Source organism: Martes martes, assembly GCF_963455335.1.
Source record: "Martes martes genome assembly, chromosome: 7".
In the NCBI taxonomy this organism is placed as follows: domain Eukaryota; kingdom Metazoa; phylum Chordata; class Mammalia; order Carnivora; family Mustelidae; genus Martes; species Martes martes.
In genome coordinates this window covers 41,408,211-41,425,400 of record NC_137894.1, presented here as the reverse complement: position 1 = coordinate 41,425,400, position 17,190 = coordinate 41,408,211, and the positions used below count along the sequence as shown (strand labels likewise).

At 41.9% G+C, this 17,190-nt stretch overlaps 1 protein-coding gene across 1 annotated transcript in view; it reads left to right on the top strand.

Annotated features, from left to right (window-relative positions):
• RORA (RAR related orphan receptor A) overlaps positions 1–17,190 on the top strand; it is a 700,343-nt gene that overhangs the window by 512,649 nt on the left and 170,504 nt on the right. The window contains exon 2 of the mRNA XM_080807980.1: positions 11,935–11,964. Coding sequence (XP_080664106.1) covers positions 11,935–11,964 — 30 coding nt within the window. The remainder of the gene's footprint in view (positions 1–11,934; positions 11,965–17,190) is intronic.

Sequence of the window (17,190 nt, the reverse complement as noted above, 5' to 3'; positions counted from 1 at the left end):
CTTTGTATGTAGCTTTCCAGTTTCTCTTCACCCATGCAAACCTTTCCTTCTGTGCCCCCAGACCATCTCATTTAGCCTCTGCCTCACCATTTCCATTCTCCTGTGTTGTCCATACATTTCCAGAGGACTAGGCTTTGAGGGCACAATTGGTAATGTAGACACATGGCTTCGGGGAGCCATCTTTATTCATTCATTTGACAGAGTTTCTTGAGCTCCTACTATGAGCCAGGCACTGCTGTCGGCATTCAAAATTACAGTGATAATCTAGGAACATGAAGTCCCTGCCTTTAAGAGTTGACATTGTTGGAAAGGCATACAACAGCTATTTAATAGAACGTCAGAGGGAGAGAAACACTTTTATGAAGAGTAAAGCAAAGTAGGGAATGAGGTTCGGGAACACAGGTCTAGATAAGCCAGGGGAGAGCATTCCACCTTCGAGATCTGAATGGCTGTGAGGAAGGCCTGGGGAGATGTAGAGGAGAATTGAACCAGGTAGAGGGAATTCCAAGCAGAAAGGACTCCAGGCCCGAGCAAGCTTAGAGCTTTAGAGAAAATTCAAGAAAGTCCATGTAGAAGAGCAAGAGAGATGAGGCAGGAAGAAGAGGACGTGAGGCAGAGAACCAGGGAGGCTTCTGGAGGACCTCATGAGCCATGGAAGGAACTTGAGCATGAGACTGGCACTAACTGATTAACAGTTCAAAAACTTGCCTGGCCCAGAGAACGCTTGTAAATGATGCTGGTGAAACCTCCAGCTGGGTCCAACTGAGATGTCTTGTACTTGAACCTACCAGGCCACAGAGCAGAGTGGAGTGCTGCTCTCGTCTCTGCCTCTGATTGTCTGGCTGACTTGGAACCAGTCACTTAGTCCCTCTCAGAACCAGTTTTCTGTCCTTTCCCAGGGAGTGATACAATTTCTTGTCTCTTCTACATCTAATATTTGGTCATTCTAAGCTATAATCTAGAGTTGTTTCTTAACCTTATGTATTTGTTAGGGTAATAACAGAGACCCAAGAACACAGTGGTTCATATGAGGTAGAAGTTTGCTTCTTTTTCCTGTGGTGTTTGACCCCATAGAAACTGCCAGGGAAGCAACCAGGCTTATAAGTTCTAAGGTCCTCTCTCCAAAGGGGCAGTCCTCACTGTCGGAGCTGGGCCATGACTTCATCCACATTCCAGTCCATGAGAAGAAAGACACAGGATATCCCAGGCAAGCGATTTCCTCTTAAGTGACATGGAACTTCCACACACACTTTCTGCTCACGTTTCTTAGTGAGAACCTAGTCTTATGGCTATACCCAGCCCCAAGGGACCCTGGGAAATGTAGTCTCTAACTGGGCTATTGTGTGCCCACCAAAAAGGTACCTGCTGTGGAAGAATGGGAGAATGAATTTGGAGGGGCAGCAAGAAAACGGCCACACCATTACTTCTGAAAGATCCCAGAGTTTTGTCAAGATACCATAAACTCATAAAATTTCCTGGACTTTTATAATCAATTTCCTAGGACTGCTGTAACAAATTGCCGCAAATGAGTGGCTTAAGACAACAGAAATGCATTCTCTCACAGTTCTGGATGCTCGAAGTCTAAAACTAAGGTGTCAGCAGGGCCATGCTCCCTCTGAAGGCTCTAGAGAAGAATTTCTGGAAGCCTCTCTCCTACCTTCCAGTAGTTTTCGGCCATCCTTGGCATTCCTTGGCGTATCACCTCATGACTCCAATTTCTGTCTCCATCTTGACATGACCTTCTCTGTGTATCTTCTTTGTCTCTGTATCCCAATCTCCTCCTTTCTCTTATAGAGACAGCAGTATTCTTACCTCTATCCTACAGCAATTGAAACTGCAACTCAGGTGAAGTAGCTTGCCTAGAGAGAAATGATTGCAGTGATGGTCACTTAGTGATGGTGATGAGGTCAGGCATGCAGCCTGGGTCTCCCTGTCTCCAAAATCCCGCACTTCACATTTCACGGCAGTACGTCCCGGAGACTTCTCAGGGGACAATGACAAAGAGCTCACTCTTGCCTGGAGGGATTAGTGATCAGCCTTTGAGGCAATACCTGCTCTGTGGAGATCTCCACAAACCCAAGTGCAGATACCCTGTAGTCATCAGCATAAACTGAACTTCTATTTGGTAGCTAAAGGATTGTTGTTTTCCTAGGAGTCAAGAGTCACCCAGCACCAGAGTCTAGGTTTCTCACTGCATTCTGGAACATTATGTAAAACACACTGAACTAAGCAAAGCTTATTTTTCAGACCCTTCTTCAGCACGTGGATTAGTGGTTTGATTACTACTTCAAACTGTACCATCAGACTGTCCACCACCATGGGGCCTTCCTGAAAGATACCGACCATGTCTTCATGCTTATACTTCAGACTCAGATAGAGTTCCCTGGAAAGTGTAATGCAATTAGTTGTTGCCATAGGAAACCAGGTCTCCTAGTGGTCACAGAGAGATGATGTTTGGGAAAATAAACAAAAAAAATGAAATCAACATTTCCATTCATTATTTCATTTTATCCTCACAGCAACCCTGGAGGTGCATATTTTAGCTTTCCTTTCTTAGTCTTAAAATGTTATTTACACAGATTTATTATAGAAAATTTCAAAGTGGAGACAAAGAAAACAAATGAAAAAGTATCCATAATTCCTCCACTCTCATTAATTTGGTGCATGTTTTTTAGTCTTTTTTCTAAATGGTTTGTTTTCTTTTTTCTTCTTTTCACAGAAATGGAGTCATGCTGTGCTTGGGGAGTTTGAGAGTTGTTGTTGTTTCTCTGAAGACAGCTAGAACGTCTTTCTATGCAATTAACCTTTCATTAGTTACTGATGGCGGTGTATTTCATTACATAGATAGACCATGGTTTATTTATCTCATACTCTCATCCTGTTGGCATTTGGGTTGTTCCTCCCTAACTTTTTGCTGTTGGCAACAATGCTACCGTGAAAATCCTGCGTACATCCATAATTACTTCTGAAAGCTACATTTCTGGTGGTCAGATTACCAGGTCGAAGAAGAAAAGACCTTTTCCCTCTTCTTTAAGAGATGAGGAAACTAAGATTCAGAGACATTAAGTGTCCTGGCCACATTCATACAGCTGCCAAGTGACTGAGCTAAGACTGAAATTGAAGCTTCCAGACTCTAAATCTCATATGGGAAAATAGTTTATTCATCTCACCCAGTAATTATCATACTCGATAAATTCTGTGAATGCAAAGGAAATACCTTGGTGACTACTTTCTTTTCTTGAATTATCACCCAGCAATAGCCAATCCAGACAAAACTGCTTAAAATTCTGTCATCAGAGGAGAGGCTACAAAATACATATTTAATTGGAGTTTTCATCTTTTTTCTTTCAAGATGATTAATGTTGGCATTTTTAGAAGTCTTTTACAGACCTTTAAATAGTATCCTATATGTTCAGCAATAGTTGAAGACACCTCCCCACAAAAATAAATATCAATATTTATTTGATATCCCTTTGGATCCTGTGGCTTTTTTTTTTTTAAGATTTATTTATTTATTTTGGAGAGTGAGAGTGTGCTGGGGGAGGGGCAGTGGGAGAGGGGAAGCAGACTTCCTATTGAGTGGGGAGCCTGACATGGGGCTTTGGGGCTCAATGTCATGATCCTGAGATCACGACCTGAGCCAAAACCAAGAGTTAGATGCTTAACCAACTGAGCCATGTAGGCGCACCAGCACCTGGATCCTGTGACTTTTTTTTTTTTTTTTTTTAAAGATCATATTGACAGAGAGAAACCCAGCGAGAGAGGGAACACAAGCAGGAGGAGTGGGAGACAGAGAAGCACAGAGTTCAATCCCAGGACCCTGGGATCATGACCTGAGCGGAAGGCAGGTCTGAGCCACCCAGGTGCCCCAATCCTGTGGCTTTTAGTGTTCATCCTGGTTCTGACAGTAGAGCTCATATCCTCAAAATTTAGAACCAAATTCCCATTGCTTCCACTTCAGATTCCCTCTCCTTTCTAGGTGATTTGAGACATGAGTGAACCCATGGAACTCTCTCCTATTTTGCCATAACTCATATACCCTTGATCTATCCATGCTTGTGCCATTGGGACAAGACTTTGCTCTTGGGGTGGCTGCCGACTAGATGAGATTTCTTTAGTCATCACTTGCCTTGACCTGATATGCCCCATGAGGTATGATTTAGGTTGACTACACAGGGCGAAAATATGTGAAAATTATCCATAGTGCCTAACTTGCTTTGGGGCCACAACTCTAATCTTCCAGTCATCCTCATCCAACCAGTTCTGGTGGCTTCGAGTTTGGGGATTGCAACTCTAGGCACGTGTTTGACAGCATTCAGGCAAGTCACCTACAGACAGTTCAAGTCAGTACCTGCCCATATTCGTGGCAAAGATAAACAATTTCAACAGATTTCAGAGCTACACAAAGTAAAGCGTTTCCTGGAAAAGCATGATAAGACCTTGTGACTTTTACCTGAATTATTTACTTATGACACTACTCAATTCCAGAAGGCTAAGCTGGAAGTGTTGATGGTTGTCAGTTCACATCTCTGCTCAGAGCTCCAAGAGCAAATTTAAGTCAATGAGTAATATTTAATGGATAGCTCCATTTTCAATATAGAGACTTATAAAAGGAAATCAATTTGAAAGAACAGGATTCTTATTATTCTTACTGTCCTTTAGTGCTAATCATGCATTTGGCACTAACAAGCCATAAGAGGAGAAATTACCCTCCTTAGGTATGGACTTTTCATAATGCATTAGATAGTAATCTCTAAGGGACAAGATGGATGTTTCCCGAATAAGTTTCGTCTTGAAATTTCTTTCTAGGATAGACTGATGGTGTCTTTCTGGTGCTTTTGCTGCAGGACTGGGAATGAGGTTTTGTTCTTGGAACTGTTTTGTCAAAGATAAAGGGAGAGCTAGAGAGAGGGTATAGCTCTGGCCTGCCTGCCTAAAATTAAAAGATATTTCTGGGCACAAATGTCAGGAAATATGACCTAGAGATGGAAGGCAATCACACATACACAATTGTTTTAGTTCAAAAAACAGGGGGAAAAATCCTCTTATCAATGCCCACTCTATTTTTCACACTAAAATGGAGATTCTTTTCATGTTGCATAAAGCACCTTGATTGGTAAAAGAGGTGAAATATTATTACCGAAGGAGCTCAACCTAGGCTCAAATCAACACAAAAGAACACTCACATTAGAGTATTATTTATCTTCATAATTAGTATTTCTAAATGATTTTTAAAGGCTTTTTAATGCAATTACAAAATGTTTGATTGTCGTAACATTGCTAATGCTTTGATGCCTTCCGAGTGTTGTCCTTGGTCCCTGCAACCCTGGCACATAATTTATTTCTCTTTTGAGTGAACTCTAAGCATTAGTGTCCATTAAGAATTTTTGAAACAAAGTCCAGAGATTACTTGGAGCACTTTCAGTAATATGTACTGATTATCATTAATAGCTCTTTTGTCCTAGACAAGGACATTGTTTTGTAACATCCCTCTGTTTGGTGAGGCCGTGCTCGGGCTGCATTCCCGCTCTTGCCTTCTGCACGAATGCTCTCCTTGACTGCCTAGGGAATGGAGCGAGTGCGTAGGACAGCTCTGGGTTGGGGGAGGGAGGGCACAGGACCAGCACAACGTGAGAGTTTTTGTCTTTATGAAACTGTTGTTAGCCCTTTGGAAACAAAAACAAAACCCTAAACTCTGGGCTTGGTTTCTTAGCTCGTGTTCATTCACTGCATATAAATTGCTCTTTTAACTACAAGCTCCTTCCAAGGAGGAAGTCAAAGAGAAGTATAGGAGGGAGCAAGCCGACCCAGCAGCTTTGTACACTTTGCACTATGCTCGCTGATAATATGGCAAGAAGGAGGTTAACACATTCCAGATTTTATTTTGAAATTTCTGCCTGAGCTCTCAAACACTCGTTCGCCAGATTCGATGTCTTAATGACCCCATTGCCCTGTTGAGTATGCCTGTGTCCACCCAGAGGATAGCTCTCTGTTGGTCCAGTGCAAAGTGTCTGTGCATAGAATTGTCTTGAGTAGGAAAGAGACACTCTGCTACATGTCCCAGGTGAATTCTCTTACTGAAACCTTATTATAAACCCAGCACTGAAAATTTTGCCCCCAACTCATGGGTAGGAAAGTGGAGACTTAGAAGTTAGGCCATTGGCCCAAGACCTCACGGCTTGAATAATGGGCACCTTATTTAACTCGTTAACCTTGTGAAGAGGGAGAATAAATCCTGTGAAATCCTTCAGATTAGGAGTCTCCTTTTCTAGAAATCAAACTCAGCATTAAGGTGTGGGTCTAGTATAGACTCATGAGTTGGCCAATTAAAGATTTTGTTAATTATCATTTAACACATCTCCTCCTCCCTGCCACACAGAGTCATTTGAAATAGGGAAACATTGACGTGTTTATTTCTTTTAAGATTTAATTATTTATTTGAGAGAGAGAGAGAGAGCATGAGAGGGGGAGAGGGAGGAGAGGGGGAGAGGGAGAAGCAGACTTCCTGCTGAGCAGGGAGCCCAATGTGGGGCTCTATCCCACGACCCTAGGATCATGACCTGAGCCAAAAGCAGGTGCTTAACTGACTGAGCCACCCAGGTGCCCCAAGAAACATTGACATATTTAAAAACAAAAGGAAGAAAAAAGAAAACTTCATTGCATCTCATTTTAAGTATTCTTTGTTGCGTTTGTTTTTCTTTTTGTTTTTTATTCTAACACAGAGCTTACCCATGTGGAAAATATCTAGGTCTCAACAACTGTTATCTCATTAGGAAAGAGAATAAGAGAAGGCACACAGACTGAATAATGGCAGAGTGGCAAAGGACATCTCTGTAGTTAGGGTCTTGTCGAGAATGCAGGGCCTCTGGAAATGCTAGTTTAGTAATTGGCATGTCTGAAGAAGAGGAAAAATGCCATTTCTTACCCCACCTCCCAAAAAATTTAAAATAAACTTGGTACCCAGACAATTGCCTAGAAACCAAGAGACAATAAGAAGTCCATCAAGGAAGTTAATTGGTCCCAGATTTGGCACTGATTGGAAATATCAGATTACATTCCTAAAGTGCTCTGCTCTGTGATAGCTCTAACTCTCAAACTACTGATAACCGTGACAGTGATAAATTTGTGGTATTTTCATGACATTTCCTTTGCTTTACTTTGAAGCATGGTTGGCTAAATAGAGTCAGGCAGTCTTGCTGTATTAGAAGCCCTACTTTGAGTACAGTATTTGTGGGGATTTTTCCTCTTAATTTCAAGGGTGTTAATTGACAATTTAAAACTGATGTTCTGTTATTAAATTAGAAATTAAAGTATCACTTGGAAATGTTTCTCTTCTCTTTTCTCCTCTCTCTCTCTTTCTCTTTCTCTATATATATGATCTGGGTGAAATATAAGGAGTCTTGCAACTTTATCAAAAGGTACCATTTTTCTCTAGCCCAGATAATTTTAAAATATCACCCAAAAGAAGTGTAGCTTTTACTTATATAACCTTTTGTGGGTACTGCCTTCTTTCTTCTTTGGTTTTTAAAGGCAAAAAGAAAAAAGTTTCAGGGGGTTACCTTTGATTGTGAGCTACATTAGATTCTGTATAGTGAGAATAGATCTGGCAGCCTGTTGCTTAAAAAGAGGAGGTTTGGTCTGATAGCTAGAAAGCAGGGCAAGGAGCACTTGATCAATGAACTAGAAGGGAAATTAAGAAATCATGCAGTTCAGCCATCTCATTCTACAGATGAGAAAACTAAGGCCCAAAAAGGTTCAGTGATTTGCCCAAACCAACCAGTGAGTTCCCTCTTGGCTCAGGTCACTGAGCGCCCTGGCGCCCCCCACCCCCACCCCCACCCCCAGCGCTCTCCCACAGCTCCCTGCCATCACAGGCTCTGCAGAGAGCATTACTCTGCTCGGTGGCCTGTTTGCAAATCTCAGTGGAAGGATCTTGGTGTTCTTCCCAGTCACTTGGCAGTGAATCAAAACCTTCACAACAGCTGGACTCAGTTTGACACCCTTTGGTGGTGGTGATCAAAGTCCCTTGCCTGTGCTAAACAGCAGTCTAGTTAGCACACTTGCCAATGAACAAGTGTCTTCCCTGGATTTCAGAGAGTAAAGACTCCAGTGGAGTTCAGGGTCTAGAACAGCACACGCTTACTTTTAGGAACATGGTTTTCTGTCTCATTCTCTCCTCCAACAACTAGACATTTTCAAGTCGGAGCACTTGGTCCGAAAACCAGAGTCCTTAGGCCCTATGTCAGAGTGAAACCCAGGGACATCAGGAGTAAGTAACTATGACATAACTTTCAGTAGAATATTCTAATTCAGCCTCGCTAAAATAAGACCGTGCGTGTTGCCCACCCTTTTAATGTTTCTATCACACTTCCCAGTTTGGAAAGCTCTTTACACATCCTTATTTCATTTTAATTTTCATAGCAGAATTTTGAGTATTATCGTGATGATACACAATTATAAACTCAATACACAAATACAAACTCCAGCCCCAGAGAAGTTAAGTCAGTTGCCCAAGGCCTGTCAGCCAAGAGGCAGGAAAGCGTACGGGCCGCGAATGCAAGCCCAAGTAGGCCTGACTCCAGACCCAGCGATCTTGAGCTAACTTTAAAAAGTGTATTCTTTTCTGCTGGGTAGAATGAGAGCTATTTGCCCCTGCTAAATACTCATGATAATTTATCTTTAGAAAACCAGTTTTCCAACAATTCATTATTCAGAGCTGCTTCTCCTACCGCTGCTGTTAACATTAGCTTTGGATGCGCTAAGGACGAGAATGGGCAGTGTGTGACTGCTGTGGTCTCATGAAGGAGGCGCTTTCTGGCGAGAAAGACAGGAAGCTTACAACCTCTGAGGGAAAGAGAAGAAAGACTAAAAGGGGAGACTCACCCCACCCCCGATGAAGGGTGAAGAAATGGTTGTCGGTCACAAACCGCAGGCCTCTCTGTTGGAGGACCTCATTCACCCACGCCCTGATGAGGCTCCCTGGTTGGGATGAGACTGGGGACAGGGTGCCATAGGTTTAAATTATTTACTGACTGCTGAGTGATATGGTCCTGGGAATAAATCTTTTTTTGAATATTTACTCTTTTCAGAGGCACTCTCTATACCAGGGTTTTTAAATATCAGCCAGGGATGTGATTCCAAGAGGATATTAGCTTTCCACAGAAAGCTTTTTATTGTGCTAATTAAACTTTCCTGAGCCTCAATTGACCCATCTGTGAACTGAGGATGGTTTTTGCTTACTTTCTTTCTTTTTCTTGAGGGGGGGGGGGTGGAGTGGGGGTGGAGAGACAGAGCAGGGGGGTGGGTAGGAAGGGACAAAGGGAGAAGGAGATAGAGAATCTTAAGCAGGCTCCATGAGGTTCAATCTCAGCACTCTGAGATCCCAATCTGAGCCAAAATCACAAATCGAGTCAGATGCTTAACTGACTCAGCCACCCAGGTGCCCCTTTTTTTGTTGTTGCTTTGTTTTTTGTTTTTTGGGGTTTTTTGCTTTTTTTTTTTTTAATGCTTCTATGGAGTCAGTTACTATGAAATACTAGAGCTTCTATAGAGAAAGGAGTGACACAAATTCAAGACCTTAGTTTGATCACAAATGTTATTTTTTAGGAGAGGAGGAAGAAGGCAATTCCACATAAACTTTCCGATCATTCCATTAAATTTGTCTTTTGTGTGTTCATATCGTTTTCATTTGTTTGCTTGCGGAGGGTAATAGAATTTCGTCTTCCTAATGGCTATGAAGTAAAAACAATAATTAAATATTATGCATAGTCCTGTCTCCATAGTTAGAAGCAATGCACTTTTTATAAAAAATACTGCTTTCAGGGGAGGGGTGTGTTTTTTAAGGCTTTCTCCATAAAAGTGTGCTATTAATTTGTTTTATATTCTTCACTGTATAGAACAGATATAGTTTACATTTTATTTGTATGGATTAGGGTTGCCAGGTAAAATACAGGATGCCCGGTTAAATTTGAATTTTGGATACACAGCAGAGTCGTATCTGAAGTTCGCATTTAACTGGCATCCTGCATTTTATCTGCTAAATCTAGCCACTTTTAGGTGGGCATATCCCCCAGTTCTTTATATCAATCACTAAGTGACTGCTAACCGAAACTAGGGGACTGAGTTGGCTCTGATGCGGGTCTCATGCTTGCTTCTGGGGACAGATAGGAGTAGTTTTAGCTCTCTGAGATCAGGCAGCTTTCCTGGAAAGATTTTCAGAATCTATTATCAATGTAATCATCATGAAAATATTTGATGAGAACACTGCCTCACGCTGTATAATAAATTTAAGTAGAAAAGTCAAAGCAGTGGTATTTTCGTCAGGGCTTTGGATGTCAGGAGAAAATAGTTCCACACTCAGCGAATATAGATAGGTCTGTTTTGGGCTGTGTTAAATCCAATTGTGTGGAGGTTCTGAATAATCAGGAGTGACAGCATAAGCACTTTCTCTTCAAAGTGATTTTACAGAAAGCATTATTTCCTAAGGAAAGTACACATATAGCCCTCATAATGCTGAAAGAGCACTAATGTATCAATTTATTGGTGCCGGTGTCATGAGCTGGAGTTGCAAATTGTATTCAGATTTTAAACTTCACTCACACTTGCTGTTGGGAGAAGCTCCCTTCCCATGATAAAGCTTCTTTCAAAAAAAAATTCTAGAAAGTTTTTTGTAGTTCCCGTGTGAGAGAGCCTTCAAGGCTCTTTGCAGAGGGTTCTAACTTCACTTTGAGAAGCCAACTCAAACATGATGAAAAACAATAGTTTAGTTTTCCTCAATAAAAAGGGGAGGGGGAATATGAGTTGGGCTATGTAATTTCAGCTTCCCTAAATAAGCCCTTTGGAAAGTTGGTGGGGGGAGCAAGTGTGTGATTTTGGTCTTGGCGCACAACTTTGGAACTTTTTTTTTTAATGTCTACCGTGGATTTTCATAACAGATTTCTCCCCTGTACGATTTGTTCCACAGCTAAGTAATGGGTCTGATGTGGGTGCCAAATTTTTCGACAACTTTTACTTTCCAGAGGAGGGTTAAATAGTTCTCTTAATAACTTGAAAGAAAAAAATTTCAAGGTTTACCACAGTGCTTAGTCACAGGCTAAATGTTTTCAAGAGTTGTATTACTTTGAGCCTATTTAGTCTCAGGAATATCCCCCAAGAAGAACAGAGCATAGAGTTCAAGATGGACTCCTTCCGAAACAGAGATAGCACAGTTTGCACTGGAGCGTGCCTTCGTGTTAGCTTTCTGTGGTCTTATGTGCCGAGTCTTGCTTAGTGGCATTCATGTGTCACCTGCTCTCCGTAAATCATCTTGGACGCAGCGAGGTTGCTGACTCATGAATCCCTCGTATTTTTATACCGTTTGTGTTAAGTTTTGGTACCATTCACAGAGAAGTAGCAGCCATACCCCTTCTGACTTTAAGGAGTACGGACAGATAGGTACATTTTGTGGATGTTTTTCCTTTCACCATAAAAAAATTATGCCTCCTGTGAGCAGGCAGAGTCATTTTCATTAAAAAGTAAACCCAGAATCAATGGCCATAGCAAATTAATTGCTCTGTTGCTCAGCTCACTCTTGTCTGAGTAGGTTGGCATCGCTCTCTTGCGTCTTAAATCTTCCCCACTCTGCCTCTAAACATGATCATTTCCCTATTTAAAGTGAAAACAGAGAGTCTTCTCTCACCCTGTTTAATCACTGTCCGCGCTGCTTTTTACCACAGAGCGTCCTAAACCGGTAGCTGGTGTTTGCCATCCCTGTCACTTGTGACTCTGTTGTTCTGGGGTAGGTCCGGTGACGCCACCAGGTACGACTGAAACTAACCTGGCCTCTGCGTCGCCGTCCAAGCAAATGCTCTCCTGAGTGCACTGTGAATGACACGCTTTCCAAAAAAGCACCCACAGGACACTTCCTTACCTTTGTCATTCTTTCTTCTCTTCTAGGTATCTCAGTAACGAAGAAGACACATACATGTAAGTAATGCATTTTTTTTTAATCCAAAGTTTTCTGAAGAGTTGGAATTCGCATATGTCTGGCTGCTGTGACCCTTCAAGTATAAACTAATGTTTCAGCTGTGATCCATGGTCAACAGAGGTCATACTTCTCTACCTGTAGTGGTCGGAAGTGGTGCATCTCCACCTGTTTGTACTGAGTGTGTGTTAAAGAGAGTCTAGCCGTAGTCTGATGAATTCTAGTGATTCAAGTCATTAGTCTTTAGAAAAATCATCAAATCTAGTCAGGAGGATCAATTAATTACTTACCGATCACCCCTATTCTGGATCCTTCTTAGAAGAGCTGGTATGTTTCTAGGAAACATCACCTGGATTTCTTTTAAACTTTGGTCTCCTTTTCCTCACCACCAGTTCACGATCTAGGCCGTTTTGTACTTGTGTCTGTGGGGCAGAGATACTGACTGGGAATCTAGGTGCTGTTGCTCGACCATGACTGTGGCCCACGAGGGCCCTGGTAAATGGCATCGGAAGTTTGATGTGGAAATGTGCGCTGGATTGACACTCTGTATTCATTCCCACTTCTCAGGTTCAACTGCTTTCATCAGTTGCCTTCATTCGAACTACACCATAAGTTTACAAACTCACGTCAATGTAAAGTGTTGTGATTTTGCAATCTGAGCAATAATGTTTGACTGTGCTTTGAATCTCAGGATGAGACTAATCCGTCATTGATGCAGGCAGTCAACTTTCACTGTACTTGACCAGCATATTTAGACTTCGAATTAATAGTGTCATTAGAATTCGATAACTGTTTTAGACCACAGATATGTGCTACCCATGAGATGTGTTTGGGCATCCTTCTAAGGCAAGCAGTGGAGATATTTATGGCACAATTTAGGGCTGACAAAGATGTGTCCCCAAATTTTTCCTAATTATGCTTTTAAAATTTTTGGTTTCATGTGAAACATTTGGGGAAAAAAAAAATCTGTGTAACATCAAAGTAGTTTATCTTGTGCCTCAGTTGATTCTTGAAATCTGCTCTTGGGCTTGTCTGTCTGTCTATCTGTATTTGTAGCAAACAAAAAAGCAAAAAAAAAAAAAAAAAAGACCAACAAAAAAAAACATTAAAAAATAAAACACCCCACCAAATTCGATGGTGGCCTTTTAGGGCCCAGTCCTGCAGTCTCTCCACCTGGCTCTCCCATGGGCTTCAATGGAATGTTTGTTTGAGGAAAGAAGTAAAGGTCAGGCCCGTAACGGACACATGATCAGGACAGCACCTCCATCTCGGAATGCACAGTTCCCGTTGGCTGTCCCTCCATCACGGTAGTCTGTGGCCCTTAGCTTTTTGGGGGTTGTTTTGTCGTCGTTGTTGTTGTTGTTCTTGCTGTTGTCGGTGCATAATTGAGCTCATGATGACTGAGAGATTGACAGTGCAGGAGACTGAAGTCCTCTGTATATCCGCAGGGCAGGCATGGTACAGAGCGCTTCCTTGCACAGCCTTGCCCATGAGCTCGTCCCTGGCCTGGAGGGACCCACTCTAGAGGTGGTAAGTAATTCAGTCTTTCTGCTAGCTCAGTCCTGGGCCTCTCCCGAACAGGAGCGGATGATTGTGCCTACTGTTTATGGTGGTTTGGGGTATGGACTCCTGGCCACCTGGCAATACACAGAAAGCCACTGACTATTTGCATTATGACTTGGCTCTTGGATAAGTGGATAAAACCACTAGTTCAACTCCACTGGATACAAAGAGTCCCCCTCACCCAATAAGACAGAGACCAGAGACGTTAGTAAATATATAGACCATCCATCCATGAGGACCTTCAAGGAATTGTCATCCCTGAGAATAATTTCACTGGCCTACTGCAGAAACAATAACTCGTGGTCAGATTTAAATTATGGAAGCATTTGGATGGCAGCACGGGAGTGGTAGCTAGTGAAGAAAAGCTGGTGTTCCAGGAAGAGGCAATATAGCCAGGTTGGCCCTGCAGCCAAGGCTTAACTAACCCCACCAGATATACCTGCTTGGAAAATAGAGCCAGAGTGGGTGGACTTTCATTGCCTTTTAAATCAGGAAATCAGCAGGAAAATTCTTAGACATCAAGCATCAAGTAAGTGTAGATAGACTTAAAATAAAGCTCACTTTATGTAATTCAATATTAAATTGACAAAAAGAGATCAGAAATCGCCTAGGTTTTTTTGGTTGATGTTTACTTTCATGATTTAGGGGAGAGGGCCCATGATAAAGCAGACCAATAACAAGTTGGGAAGAATAGCAACCGAAACAGAGATTTGACACAAAACTTTGCACATGCCAAGAAGAAACTGAATTGTCCAAGTTGCGTGTTAGTGCAAGTCTTCAATGCCACTTAAATGTGGAGATTGTTTTTGTCACCCAACTCAGCAGACAACCCCTCATATTTCTGATCTTAGCATCTCTACAGGGCCTACCACTTGTGAGGAGGAAGAAAATCAATCAGTTCTTTCTCCCGTAACAGTCACCCAAATGACTTCTTCTTTAGCATCTGTCGGATTTTTCTTGAAAACCAAACTGTCCTACCTTGCCCGTAAGTTTTCTTAAGAGGTTAAATACCAACTCCTCTTAAAGCATCTTGACATCTGTTCTTCAAAAAGTTTCACTATCGGTGAAGTGTGTGAATTCATTTTTGTACTGTCGCAAGACTTCCATTTTTAGCCAGAGTTCTGGAAACCTTGGTCAAGGCTTGACTACATAATCATCGACAGCCGAAGTCAACCCTCATTAGCAGTTTCAATCTGGGTTTCCTAACGGCCCTCACAGAGAGATGGTTCAACTTACAAATTAACATGTACAGTTGTAGAATATATTATCAGACCAGAGTGTCAGCTCACAGGTACACCAGTCGGAGGTGCAAGAACCACAAAACGAACCTGAAGAGATGTGACACCTGATAGTATTTTAGGCCACCTCGTTATCTGGAAAGCATAGGTATGATAGGCTTCTTTAAAAAAATAAATAAATAAACTAGTACAAAATGCTTTGGGTGAGCTGAGCCAGAAACTCCCAGGAAAGGAACTCTGATTAGTAGCTTCGGATGAATTCACAAGCGTGGTCTTTGGAGAACTCAGATTCTCCAGAGTTCCTGAGAACTCTGGAGTGGTGTTTGTCATTAACTTTACTTGGCCCGTGGGGGAAGGCAAAGCTTTGAGGCTTCCAGTACAAAGTCGTCGTGACCAACCTGGTCAGAGAATGCTTTCATTTGTGATATTCTTCAATTGGTGATAGGAGACGTTGCTGTTGGTTTTGGTATGTGAACAGAAAATGAAGTTTTTACTTGTGGGATAGGGACCTACGAGATAAATTTTACACTGTGGTGTAGAATTTCAATTTAATCTTTGTGGTGATTATGTAGCACCTGTATTTGGTTGGACACTTTAAAGATTGCTTTGACTTTGGTGTTTCACAAGTTTATTCTGGTGTCTTTCCTGCTGAAATGGTACCATGTCGGATAAATATCTTTTTCATGGCATCAACGGCTGTTTTGGTTTTTATTATTTGCCAAGGACAACTCGTCATTTGCCCCTGACTTTTTAATCTCATTCTACTTGGATTGTTCTGCATACACTAAAATGTTAGAATATGATGGATTAGGAGGTGAAAAAGTAACAAATGCAACAGATCCTCTTAGCTCTTTCCAGCTGGTAGGAAGTTTAGCATCATGAAGTCATAACCTTAACGTATATATCAGCCAAGGACCACAGTGTAGACCCGAAAGGTACCAGGTAGACTGCTAGATAGTTTCCAGAAGCAACAGATCATTGTCATTTCCTCCTGTTCTCATCCATGTTTCTATTCTTTATTCTTCCTGTGTAAGTCTGGTCTGCTTGCTTTCTTCTACACTCAGGAACAGGCACTTACTTTACACACGTATGAAAATTGCAGGCGACTCAGTAAAGCAGCCAGAAAAATGTATCAGTTTAATACGACTTATTGTCAGTTTTCCCCAGTAAATAACAAAGTAAAATGTGCTTTGGAGTCTTCTGAAATATTTTTATTTTAACATGAATAGCCACTAACGTCAATTTAGTGCATTTTCAAATGTTTGTTTGCAGTAGGCTAATACCAAACATATAAAATTAAAGCACTATGTTATTTATAAAAAGAGTTTAGTACTCAATATTTAAAATATTTTAGTACACATCAGAATATTTCCTTGAGAAATAATCCTTTGTATCTGTAAAAAGAAAAAGTGTTTATTGCAGTCATTTAAAGTGGAATAGGTTAATGTATTCACTTTTCACCCCTAGAGACTTGGTTTTGAATTTGACTTAGAGAAAATTAGTTTTGAGGCCTCAACCTCCTCTCCTTAGGCATTTGTTGATATCACAAAACCAACCCAACAATTTGTCACGATTGTTGCCATTTACTCAGGAGGTCCAAGAACTAAAATAACCTTATTTTCTCGCTTTCTTTTCTTGTCCTTGAGGCCATTCCCTTTGATTGTAGACTCTTAACACAGCACCAAACTTAGGGCTCACCCACACTATTTTCACAGTCCAGGAAAACTCAGGAACCGTTCTTGGCAAAGCTAATGGAAGGTGCTTTGGTTATATAGTTAATAGGTTGCCGTGACAACCCATGTGACTCACGGCATGACTCACAGCGAGTATAATTTCAATTGCTGCTGGCAGGGTGTATCATTAGGACAGGCCTGAGACGAAGCCACACTGAACTTCTCTTAGTAGGCTTTCATCCACATTCCATCTACCCATTGAGAAACAGAAAAGGGGATAACTCAGTACTCACAAAGTAGCCAGAGGATTCATTTCTTCCCCAGACTTCCTGAGGCTACCGGCCATCCCAGACACAAAGCTTGCTGCTGATGGTATGTGACCAAAAATAGATGCGATGCTGCTGTCTTAGAGGGCTAACCAATGGACAGCCATTTTCTGAGGGCCTACTGTGTGCTGGCAGGTTCTTTGCTCTCGAGGACCTTACAGACTAGGTTGAAGGTGGGGCCCAGGGTGGGGATGGGCTAAGTGGGGTGATACAGTCACTGAAAACACCAGTGCCTCATGTACCACTTCCAGAAGATTCGGCTCACAACTGGAAAGCAGACTTAGCTGCAAGTGCGGGAGAGAAGGAAAAAAACTGGACAATCCAGGATTCTGGTGCTATGATCCAGGGCATACAGCAGGGTTAAAGGAAAGGGAAAGATTTAGCCCTGGGTGCTAAAAGCTCTCCCCCCTGCACATCCCCCATTCTCA